Below are 15,635 nucleotides of genomic sequence, written 5' to 3'. Positions count from 1 at the left end.
CCACATGGCCTAGGGCTTTGATATTTGGTATGTAGCATCATCTAGTGGTCCTCTACCAAGATTGTTCAAATTATACCCCTAGGGTCAAATATGGCCCCGTCCCAGGGATCACATGGTTTATATAGACTTATATAGGGAAAACTTTGAAAATCTTCTTGTACAAAACCACATGGCCTAGGGCTTTGATATTTGGTATGTAGCATCATCTAGTGGTCCTCTACCAAGATTATTCAAATTATCCCCCTAGGATCAAATATGGCCCCGCCCCAGGGGTCCCAAGTTTTACATAGACTTATATAGGAAAAAAAGTTTTAAAATCTTCTTGTCTGAAACCACAACACTTAGACCTTTGATATTTGGTTTGTAGCATTGTCTTATGGTTCTCAACCAAAATTGTTCAAATTATACCCCTTGGGTGAAAAGAGGCCCTGCCCTGGGGGTCCCAAGTTTTATATAGACTTACATAGGAAAAAGCTTTAAAAATCTTCCTGTCTGAAACCATACGACCTAGGCTTTTGATATTTGGTGTGATGCATTGTCTAGTAGTCCTCTACCAAAATTGTTCAAATTATGCCCCTGGGATTAAAAAGGGCCCCGCCCTGGGGTCACTTACTTATTATGTGAGTTATATAGGAAAAATACTTAAAAAATCATCTGATCCTATTTCCAAGACTGTTTAATTATAATTACCTGATGACCCCAAGTAATATGATGCCACTTGACTGTGACCTTGACCTACTGACCTACTTTCTTGTTTTTTAAGATACAGCCTTGAAGTTTTGATGACATACACAGTTTTGCTCAAATCGTAAAACTGAATTTCATTGACCATGAATGTGACCTACTGACTTTCTTGATATTTTATCATCAGTTTGACATTTGAAACATGTAGCTCATATTACTCAGGTGAGCGAACCAGGGTCATCATGACCCTCTTGTTGAAAAATGTACAAGGTGTTGTCACTTTATCGTATGCGTCAGCATTGGTTAAAATTTTGCCATTTCTCAAAAACTGTAAAAGCTACAGCTTTGAAACCTTGCACACTTGTTTGTCATCATTAGGGGACTATGTAGGCCAAGACCCATAACTCTGGTTTGCATTTTGTTTGAATTATGGCTTTTTTTGTACTTAGAAAATTTGAGTTTTATTGGTTAAAATTTTTGTTTAGTTCACCTTTTCTCAAAAACTGTAAGAGCTACAGCTTTAAAACATTGCACACTTGTTTATTGTCATTAGGGGACTACGTAGGCCTAGACCCATAACTCTGATTTGCATTTTGTCAGAATAATGGCGCTTTTTGTACTTAGAAAATTTGAGTTTATTGGTTAAAATTTTTGTTTAGGTCACCTTTTCTCAAAAACTATGAGAGCTACAGCATTGAAACTCTGCACATTCGTTTACCATCGTTCGATGACAATGTAGGTCAAGAACCATAACTCTAACCTGCATTTTGTCAGAATAATGGCCCTTTTTGTACTTAGAAAATCTGAACTGTAATTCCTTTCTTACATATTGTCCAGCACTTGCAGACAAGCGATTGCACCCGTAGGCGGTGCTCTTGTTTAAAAAAACAAAACAATACCACAAAAGTATATGATTCTACAGTTGGATGATTTTAGTTGTATATGAATTATTGTGTACAATACTTACAACAAGTTTTAATGGTATACTGGACCTAAATTTCATATTGAAAATATGAATAATTTCTACATATAGTTTATGTAAACACAAAATTAACATGTTTATGTGTATCAAGAGCACAAGTACTCTGTTGCTGGGCATATAGCCGCCTTGATGACCACCCGCGGTGATTTTACCAATACTTTTGCTCTTTGAAATTCTTTACATTTTATAGTCACCAGATAACCCACAACTTTTAAGTTAAATGCTTCTTTGAAATATTCAGACTTTGCCTATGATAATAAATAAATTTGGACATCATGTTTGTCTTTATAAAATCATTTTGTTTAGTTACAAAGAGATCATACTGATTATAAATTAAGCCCATGGATCAGTTTATAGTAAAACATTGTCTATGTTTTAAAGACCACATTTTCAACATGATCAGCATAGACTCAATGGTCAAAATGTTTGGCCTCATGAAATCTAGGTCAGACTGCAAAACCACTAGGTCATGTTTAATCTAAAACTGGGTCACTGGGTCAAGTTATAGAAAAAGCTTATTAACACTGTAGAGGTTAACAGAGTACAGCTTATAATCAAAGCTGGGACAGATTGAGTGAAAAATTGCATCACATGTTCAAAATTTAAGAAACTCATTTTCAACACTCCGGAGGCAACATTTTGTAGATCGCTGGGTTAACCTGCATAAAACCCTTTTTATCACACTTCCTACCAAGTATAATATAAAACTTTTTATTTTATGCTAACTAATGAAATACTGTATTCTATCAGTTAAATATTTTTTAATATATCTCATCACTCACACTGTGAAAATATGGAGTCTATATTTTCACACTGTGAGAGATACAGCTCCGATCTACTTGTACATTGTGTGAATTTTAAATTATTTGCTTAAAACAGGATGAAAATTGTAGTCGCACTTTGTTCATTATAGTATATTTCTCGATTCAAATTATTTTACTTAATGAGAATTTCATAAATGCAGCAAAAAATAAAATAAAATGGAACTTTATTTTGTGTACCTCTTTCTAACGTCACAACACGTCTGACGTCATGTGTGTTTATGCGAGCCTGTTTCCCGCGCTGAGATTAAAATTTGTTGCAAAGTGCACATCTCAGCGTAAAAAAAAGCATAAAATAAAAAGAAAATTTGTTTGTTTTGAGTGAATATGGAATATATCTCTGAGAAGTGAGATATATTCCATATTCACTCAAAACAAAAAAATATCCTCTATTTCCTAATGTTTGGCTTGATGAAATATAGGTCAAGTTGTCAAAAGACTGGGTCACATGGAAGTTGAAAGTAGATCACTATGTAAAATCTTTTAAAAGCCTTGTCAACACATTCTACCTACTCTACTTGAAACATAGTCTTAATGTTTGTTGTTTTGATATCTGGGTAATCTTTTTTACTCAGTTGAGGAAAACAACGCCTTTATGGCCCACTTATATAGGAACATTATGGCTTACACGAAAATTAAACCTTGCATTATTAGACTGATTTTAAATTTCACAAAATGTTGGTCACATGAAATTATCAGATGACATAGCAGCCCATAAGAAATTAAAGCAAAAAAAACAACACAACAACTAGTAAAGTTTGTTATTCCATTTCAGAAGGAAATAAAGAAGGAAGTAGAAAGCTTCTGCAAAAAAGTCCCTGAAGCATTTGAACAAGAATGTGATAGCATTATTGAACAATATGGTGGCAAAATTATTGATTTGCTTGTGAAAAAAGTTGATGCGCACCAGATATGTGTAGATATTGGACTTTGTGACAAAGTTTTGTCCATCTCCGAGGTTATGTCCCCTTATGACTCTCTCCCCATTGTTCAACAAGTCAGTGAAAAGAAAGGTAAGAATTGAATATTTTTTAAGTTCTGTTTCCATAAACTGTTTTCAATTACACATGCTCTTTTCCAGTTTCCTGTGCATTGGTCTCCCCATACTGTAAAGACTTAAAGAGACGTATGCCATCACAAGCATTTTATCAGACATCTTCCAATTTTTTCATTGTTTGATATTAGATTTCAGTACATGTAATTTGTTTTGTTTAGTATTTTCAAAATTTATAAGACAAGTATGGGTGATACAATGACCCATTTGGTTCTGAGACAACTTGAGGGTGAAAAGAATTGGAACCACTGCCTTACCTTTGCGTGATACCATAAGAGGGAACTAATAGGATCTGAACATTTGGTTTTGCTGTATATCTGTGATTCCAGAAGGTTTTATTCTACACGTCATATTTTTAGCTCACCTGTCACAAAGTGACAAGGTGAGCTTTTGTGATCGCGCGGTGTCCGTCGTCCGTGCGTGCGTCCGTCCGTAAACTTTTGCTTGTGACCACTCTAGAGGTCACATTTTTCATGGGATCTTTATGAAAGTTGGTCAGAATGTTCATCTTGATGATATCTAGGTCAAGTTTGAAACTGGGTCACGTGCCATCAAAAACTAGGTCAGTAGGTCTAAAAATAGAAAAACCTTGTGACCTCTCTAGAGGCCATATATTTCAAAAGATCTTCATGAAAATTGGTCAGAATGTTCACCTGGATGATATCTAGGTCAAGTTCGAAACTGGGTCACGTGCGGTCAAAAACTAGGTCAGTAGGTCTAAAAATAGAAAAACCTTGTGACCTCTCTAGAGGCCATATAATTACAAGATCTTCATGAAAATTGGTCAGAACGTTCACCTTGATGATATCTAGGTCAAGTTCGAAACTGGGTCACGTGCCTTCAAAAACTAGGTCAGTAGGTCAAATAATAGAAAAACCTTGTGACCTCTCTAAAGGCCATATTTTTCATGGGATCTGTATGAAAGTTGGTCTGAGTGTTCATCTTAATGATATCTAGGTCAAGTTCGAAACTGGGTCACGTGCCATCAAAAACTAGGTCAGTAGGTCTAAAAATAGAAAAACCTTGTGACCTGTCTAGAGGCCACATATTTCATGAGATCTTCATGAAAATTGGTCAGAATGTTCATCTTCATGATGTCTAGGTCAAGTTCGAAAGTGGGTCACGTGCCATCAAAAACTAGGTCAGTAGGTCAAATAATAGAAAAACCTTGTGACCTCTCTAGAGGCCATATTTTTCATGGGATCTGTATGAAAGTTGGTCAGAATGTTCATCTTGATGATATCTAGGTCAAGTTCGAAAGTGGGTCACATGCCCTCAAAAACTAGGTCAGTAGGTCAAATAATAGAAAAACCTTGTGACCTCTCTAAAGGCCATATTTTTCATGGGATCTGTATGAAAATTGGTCTGAATGTTCATCTTGATGATATCTAGGTCAAGTTCGAAACAGGGTCATGTGCAGTCAAAAACTAGGTCAGTAGGTCTAAAAACAGAAAAACCTTGTGACCTATCTAGAGGCCATACTTGTGAATGGATCTCCATAAAAATTGGTCAGAATGTTCACCTTGATGATATCTAGATCAAGTTTGAAACTGGGTCACGTGCCTTAAAAAACTAGGTCAGTAGGTCAAATAATAAAAAAACCTAGTGACCTCTCTAGAGGCCATACTTTTCATGGGATCTGTATGAAAGTTGGTCTGATAGTTCATCTTGATGATATCTAGGTCAAGTTTGAAACTGGGTCAACTGCGGTCAAAAACTAGGTCAGTAGGTCATAAATTATTAAAATCTTTTGACCTCTCTAGAGGCCATATTTTTCAATGGATCTTCATGAAAATTGATCTGAATGTTCACCTTGATGATATCTAGGTCAGTTTAGAAACTGGGTCACGTGCGGTCAAAAACTAGGCCAGTAGTTATAAAAATAGAAAAACCTTGTGACCTCTCTAGAGGCCATATTTTTCATGAGATCTTCATGAAAATTAGTGAGAATGTTCACCTTGATGATATCTAGATAAAGTTCAAAACAGGGTCACGTACCTTCGAAAACTAGGTCAATAGGTCAAATAATAGAAAAACCTTGTGACCTCTCTAGAGACCATATTTTTCAATGGATCTTCATGAAAATTGGTCAGAATTTTTATCTTGATAATACCTAGGTCAAGTTCAAAACTAGGTCACTATGTCAAATAATAGAAAAAACGATGTCATACTCAAAACTGGGTCATGTGGGAAGAGGTGAGCGATTCAGGACCATCATGGTCCTCTTGTTATCATACCTCAGAAGGGGCGTATTATGTTATGATGCCTGTGTCCGTCCGTTAGCAATTTTGTGTTCCCTCTGTAACACTTGAACCCTTTGAAGGATTTTAAATTTCAAAGAAACTTCACACAAATGTTCACATCGAGACGATATGCAGAGCGCATGTTCTGGATGGCTCGCTTCAAGGTCAGGGTCACACTTAGGGGTCAAAGGTCATGCCTTTGGGTGTATTACAATTGTTCCGCATTGCGCTGCTCTTGTTAGCTCGACTATTCAAAGAATAGTCTAGCTATTCTACTCACCCTGGCGTCGGCGTCGGCGTCACACCTTGGTTAAGTTTTTGCATGCAAGTATATACAGCTGTCATTTAAAGGCATATAGCTTTGAAACTTATTTATTCTTTTTCTAGGTCAATTACCAACCTCACTGGGTCAAGTTCCATAACTCTAACATGTATTTTGAGCAAATTATGCCCCTTTTTGGACTTAGAAAATTCTGGTTAAAGTTTTATATGCAAGTTACTATCTCCAAAACTAATGCAGATACTGAATTGAAAATTCACATGTGTCTTCGGGGTTATAAAACTAGTTGATAGCACCAAGTCCCATAACTCTGACCTTCATTTTGGCCAAATTATGCCCCCTTTTGGACTTAGAAAATTCTGGTTAAAGTTTTGCGTGCAAGTACATACAGCTATTACTAAAAGGCATATAGATTTGAAACTTATTATGTCTCCCCCAGGAGACATCTTGTTTTTGCCCTGTCCGTCCGTCCGTCTGTCCGTCCTTCCGTCCGTTCGTACCTCACACTTCATTTCCGAGCAATAACTGGAGAACCATTTGACCTAGAACCTTCAAACTTCATAGGGTTGTAGGGCTGCTGGAGTAGACGAGCCCTATTGTTTTTGGGGTCACTCTGTCAAAGGTCAAGGTCACAGGGGCCTGAACATTGAAAACCATTTCCGATCAATAACTAGAGAACCACTTGACCCAGAGTGTTGAATTTTCATAGGATGATTGGTCATGAAGAGTAGATGACCCCTATTGATTTTGGGGTCACTCCATCAAAGGTCAAGGTCACAGGGGCCTGAACATGGAAAACCATTTCCGATCAATAACTAGAGAACCACTTGACCCAGAATGTTGAAACTTCATAGGATGATTGTACATGCAAAGTAGATGACCCCTATCGATTTTGGGGTCACTCCATTAAAGGTCAAGGTCACAGGGGCCTGAACGTTGAAAACCATTTCTGGTCAGTAACTTGAGAACCACTTGACCCAGAATGTTGAAACTTAATAGGATGATTGGTCATGCAGAGTAGATGACCCCTAATGATTTTGGGGTCACTCTGTGAAAGGTCAAGGTCACAGGGGCCTGAACATTGAAAACCGTTTCCGGTCAGTAACTTGAGAACCACTTGACCCAGAATGATGAAACTTCATAGGATGATTGGTCATGCAGGGTAGATGACCCATAACGATTTTAGGGTCACTCTATTAAAGGTCAAGGCTACAGGGGCCTGAACATGGAAAACCATTTCCAATCAATAACATGAGAACCTCTCGACCCAGAATATTGAAACTTCATAAGATGATTGTTCATGCAGAGTAAATGACCCCTATTGTTTTTGGGGTCACTTCGTTAAAGGTCAAGGTCACAGAGGCCTGAACATTGATAACCAGTTCCGATCAATAACTTGAGAACCACTTGACCCAGAATGTTGAAACTTCATAGGATGATTGAACATGCCGAGTAGATGACCCCTATTGATTTTGAGGTCAGTCTATTAAAGGTCAAGGTCACAGTGGCCTGTTCATACACTTGATCAAAGGTCAAGGTCACAGGAGCCTGAACAGTGACTTGAGAACCACTAGGCCAAGAGTGTTGAAATTTAGCGGGATGACTGGACATGCCAAGTAGATGATCCCTATTGCAGCCAACCATCAGTGTCTCTTTGACTTTCGCTCCTGACCCCTATTGACTTTTTGCCTATAGGACTTTATATTGGGGGAGACATGCGCTTTTTTACAAAAGCATTTTCTAGTTTTTAGCTCACCTGTCACATAGTGACAAGGTGAGCTTTTGTGATCACCCTTCGTCCGTCGTCCGTCGTGTGTCCGTGCGTGCATCCGTCAACAATTTCTTGTCTGCACGATAGTGGTTTCATTTATGATTTTATTTCAACCAAACTTGCACACAACTTGTATCACCATAAGATCTCGGTTCCTTTCTTGAACTGGCCAGATCCCATTATGGGTTCCAGAGTTATGGCCCCTGAAAGGGCCAAAATCAGCTATTTTGACCTTGTCTGCGCAATAGCAGCTTTATTTATGATTTGATTTTTACCAAACTGGCACACAACTTGTATCACCATAAGATCTTGGTTCCTTTCTTGAACTGGCCAGATCCCATAATGGGTTCCAGAGTTATGGCCCCTGAAAGGGCCAGAATTAGCTATTTTGACCTTGTCTGCACAATAGCAGCTTCATTTATGATTTGATTTTAACCAAACTTGCACACAACTTGTATCACTATAAGATCTTGATTCCTTTCTTGAACTGGCTAGATTCCATTATGGGTTCCAGAGTTATGGCCCCTGAAAGGGCCAGAATTAGCTATTTTGACCTTGTCTGCACAATAGCAGCTTCATTTATGATTTGAATTTAATCAAACTTGCACAAAACTTGTGTTGCCATAAGATCTCAGTTCCTTTGTTGAACCGGCCAGATCCCATAATGGGTTCCAGAGTTATGGCCCCTGAAAGGGCCAAAATTAGCTATTTTGACCTTGTCTGCACAATAGCAACTTCATTTATGATTTGATTTTAACCAAACTTGCACACAACTTGTATCACCACAAGATCTTGGTTCCTTTCTTGAACTGGCCAGATTCCATCATGGGTTCCAGAGTTATGGCCCCTTGAAGGTCCAAAATTGGCTATTTTGGCTTTTGCAGCCATATAGAGACTTCATTTATGGTTTTATTTGATACAAACTTCCAAAATATCTTCAACAACAATAAATCTTGGATTCCATGACAAATCAGATCCAATCGTAGGTTCCAGAGTTATTTTATATCTGATTACCTCCCCTGATTGTAGTCAAAATGGATTTATATCAGTAAGTACTTATAGACTTATTTGAAATTTCATTATTATCATTAGTTGGACTTAGTCAATCAGGGTAGATAACTGTGGACTGATTTTATGTCAAATTACCTCCCTTTATTTCAAATTAAAATGGGTATATCTCCGTAACTAATGAAGATACTGATCTGAAATTTCATTTCTGTCAACAGATTTATTTGGCAGATCCTTCTTTTGTTCACTTACAATAATTTTCTTTTTAATTACTTCCCTTTGACGTTAATATAAATAGCTTATTTTTAGTAACTTTTTTATTATTGGCCGTAGGGAAAAACCGAGACCACTTTTCTGTGGTACAACATGGATGGTACCTCCAATTTTTAGGTGTATTTTGACATATCTGTACCTTGTAAGAATTTTTTTTTCTTTTTGGTTAAATTTCTTTCCTTTGTTTTTCCTGTCCTTTGGACTTAGATATTTTTTCTGAGGACCTTCTTGTCCTCAAGTGCAATGATAACAGGTGAGCGATATAGGGCCATCATGGCCCTCTTGTTTCTTTTTCTAGACCAATTACCTACCTCACTGGGTCAAGTCCCATAACTCTGACATGTAGTTTGGTCAAATTATGCCCCTTTTGGACTTGGAAAATTCTGGTTAAAATTTTGCGTGCAAGTACATACAGCTATTACTAAAAGGCATATAGATTTGAAACTTATTTTTTCTTTTTCTAGATCAATTACCTACCTCACTGGGTCAAGTCCCATAACTCTGACATTTATTTTGGGCAAATTATGCCCCTTTTGGACTTAGAAAATCCTGGTTAAAGTTTTACATGCAAGTTACTATCTCCAAAACTACTACAGATATTAAATTGAAACTTCACATGTGTCTTCGGGGTTATAAAACTAGTTGATAGAATCAAGTCCCATAACTCTGACATGTATTTTGGGCAAATTATGCCCCCTTTTGGACTTAGAAAATCGTGGTTAAAGTTTTGCATGCAAGTACATACTGCTATTACCAAAAGGCATATAGCTGTGAAACTTTTTTTTTTTTTCTAGGTCAATTACCAACTTCACTGGGTCAAGTTCCATAACTCTTAACATGTATTTTGAGCAAATTATGCCCCCTTTTGGACTTAGAAAATTCTTGTTAAAGTTTTACATGCAAGTTACTATCCCCAGAACTAATGCAGATATTGAATTGAAACTTAACATGTTTCTTCGGGGTTATAAATCTAGTTGATAGCATCAAGTCCCATAACTCTGATATGCATTTTGGTCAAATTATGTCCCCTTTCGAACTTAAAACTCTTTTGATATTTAACATTTTGGGTAATCATTTCCTGCTTCTGTGACAATATTTCGAATAGTCGAGCTTGGCTGTCTTACGGACAGCTCTTGTTTTGATGTGTTTAATACCTGTTACTGTGTGTGTGCACCGTAAAATCAAATCATATTTGAATTTTTATATGACAGTCATGTGGTTTTCATTGTCACATGTTATTTGTGATGGATGTGGATAATGAACCATTGGGGTAAGTCATCGCCTGATCCGACAACTTAAAAACATTCAGCTATAATTTGGTGCCTTGTTTAATCTGTTCCATTCTATCATTGTTATAGAATCGGAAAGTGTGGGAAATGAAGTGGAATGTGAGGCTTGTAAATACATTATGACCTACTTGGATAAAGAGCTGCAGAAAAACAGAACAGAGGTAAGTAAAACTGCAATATACTGTTGATTTGCTGGCTTACATTCTAATGTGATAATATGCTGTTGATTTGGTTATACCCAGATATGTTGATCCACTGTTCATTTAAGTTAAACTCAACAAGAGAAGTACACTGTTGATTTGATTACACTTGACTATGACAGAAAACTGTTTGATTGGGTGACAATCAACTGTGGCAGTAAACTGTTGGTTTGGTTACACTTAACTAGGGCAATATACTGTTGCTTAGGTTACAATTGACAAGGGAAATATACTGTTGCTTGGGTTACAATTGACTAGGGCAATATACTGTTTCTCGGTTACAATTGACTAGGGCAATATACAGTTGCTTGGGTTACAATTGACTAGGGCAATATACTGTTGCTTGGGTTACAATTGACAAGGGAAATATACTGTTGCTTGGGTTACAATTGACTAGGGCATTATACTGTTGCTTGGGTTACAATTGACTAGGGCAATATACTGTTGCTTGGGTTACAGTTGACTAGGGCAATATACTGTTGCTTGGGTTACAATTGACTAGGGCAATATACTGTTGCTTGGGTTACAATTGACTAGGGCAATATATTGTTGCTTGGGTTACAGTTGACCAGGGCAATATACTGTTGCTTGGGTTACAGTTGACCAGGGCAATATACTGTTGCTTGGGTTACAATTGACTAGGGCAATATACTGTTGCTTGGGTTACAATTGACTAGGGCAATATATTGTTGCTTGGGTTACAGTTGACCAGGGCAATATACTGTTGCTTGGGTTACAATTGACAGGGCAGTATACTGTTGCTTGGTTTACAATGGACTAGGGCAATATACTGTTGCTTCGGTTACAATTGACTAGGGCATTATACTGTTGCTTGGGTTACAATTGACTAGGGCAATATACTGTTGCTTGGGTTACAGTTGACTAGGGCAATATACTGTTGCTTGGGTTACAATTGACTAGGGCAATATACTGTTGCTTGGGTTACAATTGACTAGGGCAATATATTGTTGCTTGGGTTACAGTTGACCAGGGCAATATACTGTTGCTTGGGTTACAATTGACAGGGCAGTATACTGTTGCTTGGTTTACAATGGACTAGGGCAATATACTGTTGCTTGGGTTACAATCGACTAGGGCAATCTACTGTTGCTTGGGTTACAATCGACTAGAGCAATATACTTTTGCTTGGTTTACAATCGACTAGGGCAATATACTGTTGCTTGGGTTACAATCGACTAGGGCAATATACTGTTGCTTGGGTTACACTCGACTAGTGCAATATACTGTTGCTTGGGTTACAGTCGACTAGGGCAATATACTGTTGCTTGGGTTACAGTCGACTAGGGCAATATACTGTTGCTTGGGTTACAGTCGACTAGGGCAATATACTGTTGCTGGGGTTACAGTCGACTAGGGCAATATACTGTTGCTTGGGTTACAATGGACTAGGGCAATATACTGTTGCTTGGGTTACAGTCGACTAGGGCAATATACTGTTGCTTGGGTTACAGTCGACTAGGGCAATATACTGTTGCTTGGGTTACAGTCGACTAGGGCAATATACTGTTGCTTGGGTTACAGTCGACTAGGGCAATATACTGTTGCTTGGGTTACAGTCGACTAGGGCAATATACTGTTGCTTGGGTTACAATAGACTTGGGCAATATACTGTTGCTTGGGTTACAGTTGACTAGGGCAATATACTGTTGCTTGGGTTACAGTTGACTAGGGCAATATACTGTTGCTTGGGTTACAGTTGACTAGGTCAATATACTGTTGCTTGGGTTACAGTTGACTATGGCAATATACTGTTGCTTGGGTTACAATTGACTAGGGCAATAAACTGTTGCTTGGGTTACAATTGACTAGGGCAATATACTGTTGCTTGGGTTACAATTGACTAGGGCAGTATACTGTTGCTTGGGTTACAGTTGACTAGGGCAATATACTGTTGCTTTGGTTACAATTGACTAGGGCAATATACTGTTGCTTGGGTTACAGTTGACTAGGGCAATATACTGTTGCTTGGGTTACAGTTGACTAGGATAATATACTACTGATTGGGTTACAGTTGACTAGGGCAATATACTGTTGCTTGGGTTACAGTTGACTAGGGCAATATACTGTTGCTTGGGTTACAGTTGACTAGGATAATATACTACTGATTGGGTTACAATTGACTAGGGCAATATACTGTTGCTTGGGTTACAGTTGACTAGGGCAATATACTGTTGCTTTGGTTACAATTGACTAGGGCAATATACTGTTGCTTGGGTTACAGTTGACTAGGGCAGTATACTGTTGCTTGGGTTACAATTGACTAGGGCAATATACTGTTGCTTGGGTTACAGTTGACTAGGATAATATACTACTGATTGAGTTACAGTTGACTAGGGCAATATACTGTGAAGTGGGTTACACTCAACTATGGTAATACACTCTTAATTGGGTTACACTCAAACCAGGGCAATTTTCTGTTGATTGGATAGCTTCCAACTATGGCAAAATACAGCTGATAGGGGTAAACTGAATTCGGACATTTTTTTTTTTGGAATTGTTTACACTTGGCTAGGGCATAATACCTCTGACTGGGTATCAGGGTAATATACATTTCCTGGGTAATACAAGTGCAATATGCTGTTGATTGTGTTACACCTGACTGGGGCAATAAACTATTGACTTGGCTACATTTGAGTAGGGCAATACGCTGTTGATTGGGTTACACCTGACTGGGGCAATAAACTATTGACTTGGCTACATTTGAGTAGGGCAATATGCTGTTGATTGGGTTACACTTGACTGGGGCAATAAACTATTGACTTGGCTACATTTGAGTAGGGCAATATGCTGTTGATTGAGTTACACTTGACTAGGGTATCGTAAGTTAATTGGGATACACACGACTTGGACAGTGTACATTTGATTTGGTTACAACCAACTAAGATAACGTAAGTTGATTGGGTTACTTTTGATCAGGGCATTATCCTGTTGATTACTTGACTTTGTTAAGAGACTGCTGACGGGAAGATTAAATTTTCACTTAATATTTATGTGTTCCTTAACTTTTAAACAGTATGGAATTTTAAGCAGAATCGTATTGGAACAAAGGTACTAATAACATGTTTTCTGACTACCTATTTGTGGAATAAAAGTTTAAAAAAACAACAGTTTATGGTAAAATAATTCTTTTGTGAATCTTCAAAGATTTTAATGACATAGCAGCTGCTTAATGGTGGGCTACAGATGCTTTCATGCAAATCATTGTATACTGTTAAAGAATTGGGGTTGCCTGCCATACAGATTTAGAAAATGTGGTACCTTGCAATTTTATATTATTATGTTTTATAGTGAGAGGAATTGGGTCTGTGGGTTTGTCAGATACAGATACAGATTTAATTGATTTAGAGTGCAAATATATTCTACGTGTTTCTCAAATATTATGCAATGATGTGAAAAATTTGCTGTGAAATAGCAAGGATTATTCCTGTGTTTTGACTTTGTACGTAAATAACTGAAATATGCAATTAACAGTATGCAATTAAGTGGAATCTGTACCACCCTTTCCCTTCTAGACCTCAGTACGACTTATAAGGCACTAAGTTTGTTTGAAGTCATAATATATAACAGCAAACATACTTTACCTGACTTTCTCCTTCATTTTACAGGAGAACATTAAAGCTGCTTTGAAGGAAATATGTTCAAAATTATCAGATCAAACCCTGACAGCACAATGTACAAAACTTGTTACTAAATATGCACAGACAATTATCAACTTCTTGCTCCTAGCTGAAAGCCCTGATAAAATCTGTAAGGAATTGACTCTTTGTCCTGCTGGGGTCAAGAAACTCCCTGAGCCTGTACACATCAAACTTCTCAAGGACTCAAAAGGTATGTTTAAGTACTGTACACGGTAAGTATTTTTTTCCATGGCTAAAATCCATTTACTAAATGCATATATATTATGGTTTAATTCGGCAATATTGCAGTTCAACAGAGACTGCCAAATCTGAGCAATTATACGTCACCTCAACGCAACAAAGTCGTATCTTATTATAAATTTATATAGAGATACGACTTTGTTGCGTTGAGGTGACGATTTATTATACCATGTTAATGGTAAAACCATATTTTTTACTCTTTTTACCATTATTGTTATGAAAGGGGGTGGTTTTCTTTTAATATGATATGTTAGCAGAATCAGTTTGTTATACCCCCACCATAAATTTGGGGGGTGGGGGGGCTATATGGGAGTCAGTTTTATCGCGTCGCGTCCTGTCCCGTCCCTTCGCGTTTCATTATATCTCAGTTATTACTAAATGGATTTGATTCAAACTTAAAATAGATGTTCCACCTTATCATCCACATCATGTGACATGAGGTGCATAACTCTTACCCCAATTTTTAATGAATTATGCCCCCTTTACTTAGAATTTAAGGTTAATTTTGATGCATTTTCACTGTATCTCAGTTATTACTAAATGGATTTGATTCAAACTTAAAACAGATGTTCCACCTTATCACCCACATCATGTGACACAAGGTGCATAACTCTGACATCAATTTTTCATGAATTATGCCCCCTTTTACTTAGAATTTAAGGTTAATTTTGATGCATTTTCACTATATCATTCTGATTGGCTTAGAGCCAAAGGGAAGTAACCTTTTTTAGCTCACCTGTCACAAAGTGACAAGGTGAGCTTTTGTGATCGCGCAGCGTCCGTCCGTCCGTGCATCCGTGCGTAAACTTTTGCTTGTGACCACTCTAGAGGTCACATTTTTCATCGGATCTTTATGAAAATTGGTCAGAATGTTTACCTTGATGATATCTAGGTCAAGTTCGAAACTGGGTCACGTGCGATCAAAAACTAGGTCAGTAGGTCTAAAAATAGAAAAACCTTGTAACCTCTCTAGAGGCCATATATTTCTCAAGATCTTCATGAAAATTGGTCAGAATGTTCACCTTGATGATATCTAGGTCAAGTTCGAAACTGGGTTACGTGCCGTTAAAAACTAGGTCAGTAGGTCAAATAATAGAAAAACCTTGTGACCACTCTAGAGGTCAAATTTTT

General features: G+C 37.6%; 1 protein-coding gene across 1 annotated transcript in view; it reads left to right on the top strand.

Annotated features, from left to right (window-relative positions):
* Positions 1 to 15,635, top strand: part of LOC123564714 (uncharacterized) — a 135,326-nt gene that overhangs the window by 65,306 nt on the left and 54,385 nt on the right. The window contains exons 26-28 of the mRNA XM_053527499.1: positions 3,263 to 3,500; positions 10,475 to 10,566; positions 14,232 to 14,454. Coding sequence (XP_053383474.1) covers positions 3,263 to 3,500; positions 10,475 to 10,566; positions 14,232 to 14,454 — 553 coding nt within the window. The remainder of the gene's footprint in view (positions 1 to 3,262; positions 3,501 to 10,474; positions 10,567 to 14,231; positions 14,455 to 15,635) is intronic.

The sequence above is a fragment of the Mercenaria mercenaria genome, chromosome 2, assembly GCF_021730395.1.
Source record: "Mercenaria mercenaria strain notata chromosome 2, MADL_Memer_1, whole genome shotgun sequence".
Lineage (NCBI taxonomy): Eukaryota > Metazoa > Mollusca > Bivalvia > Venerida > Veneridae > Mercenaria > Mercenaria mercenaria.
This window is presented reverse-complemented; position numbering and strand designations above follow the sequence as displayed.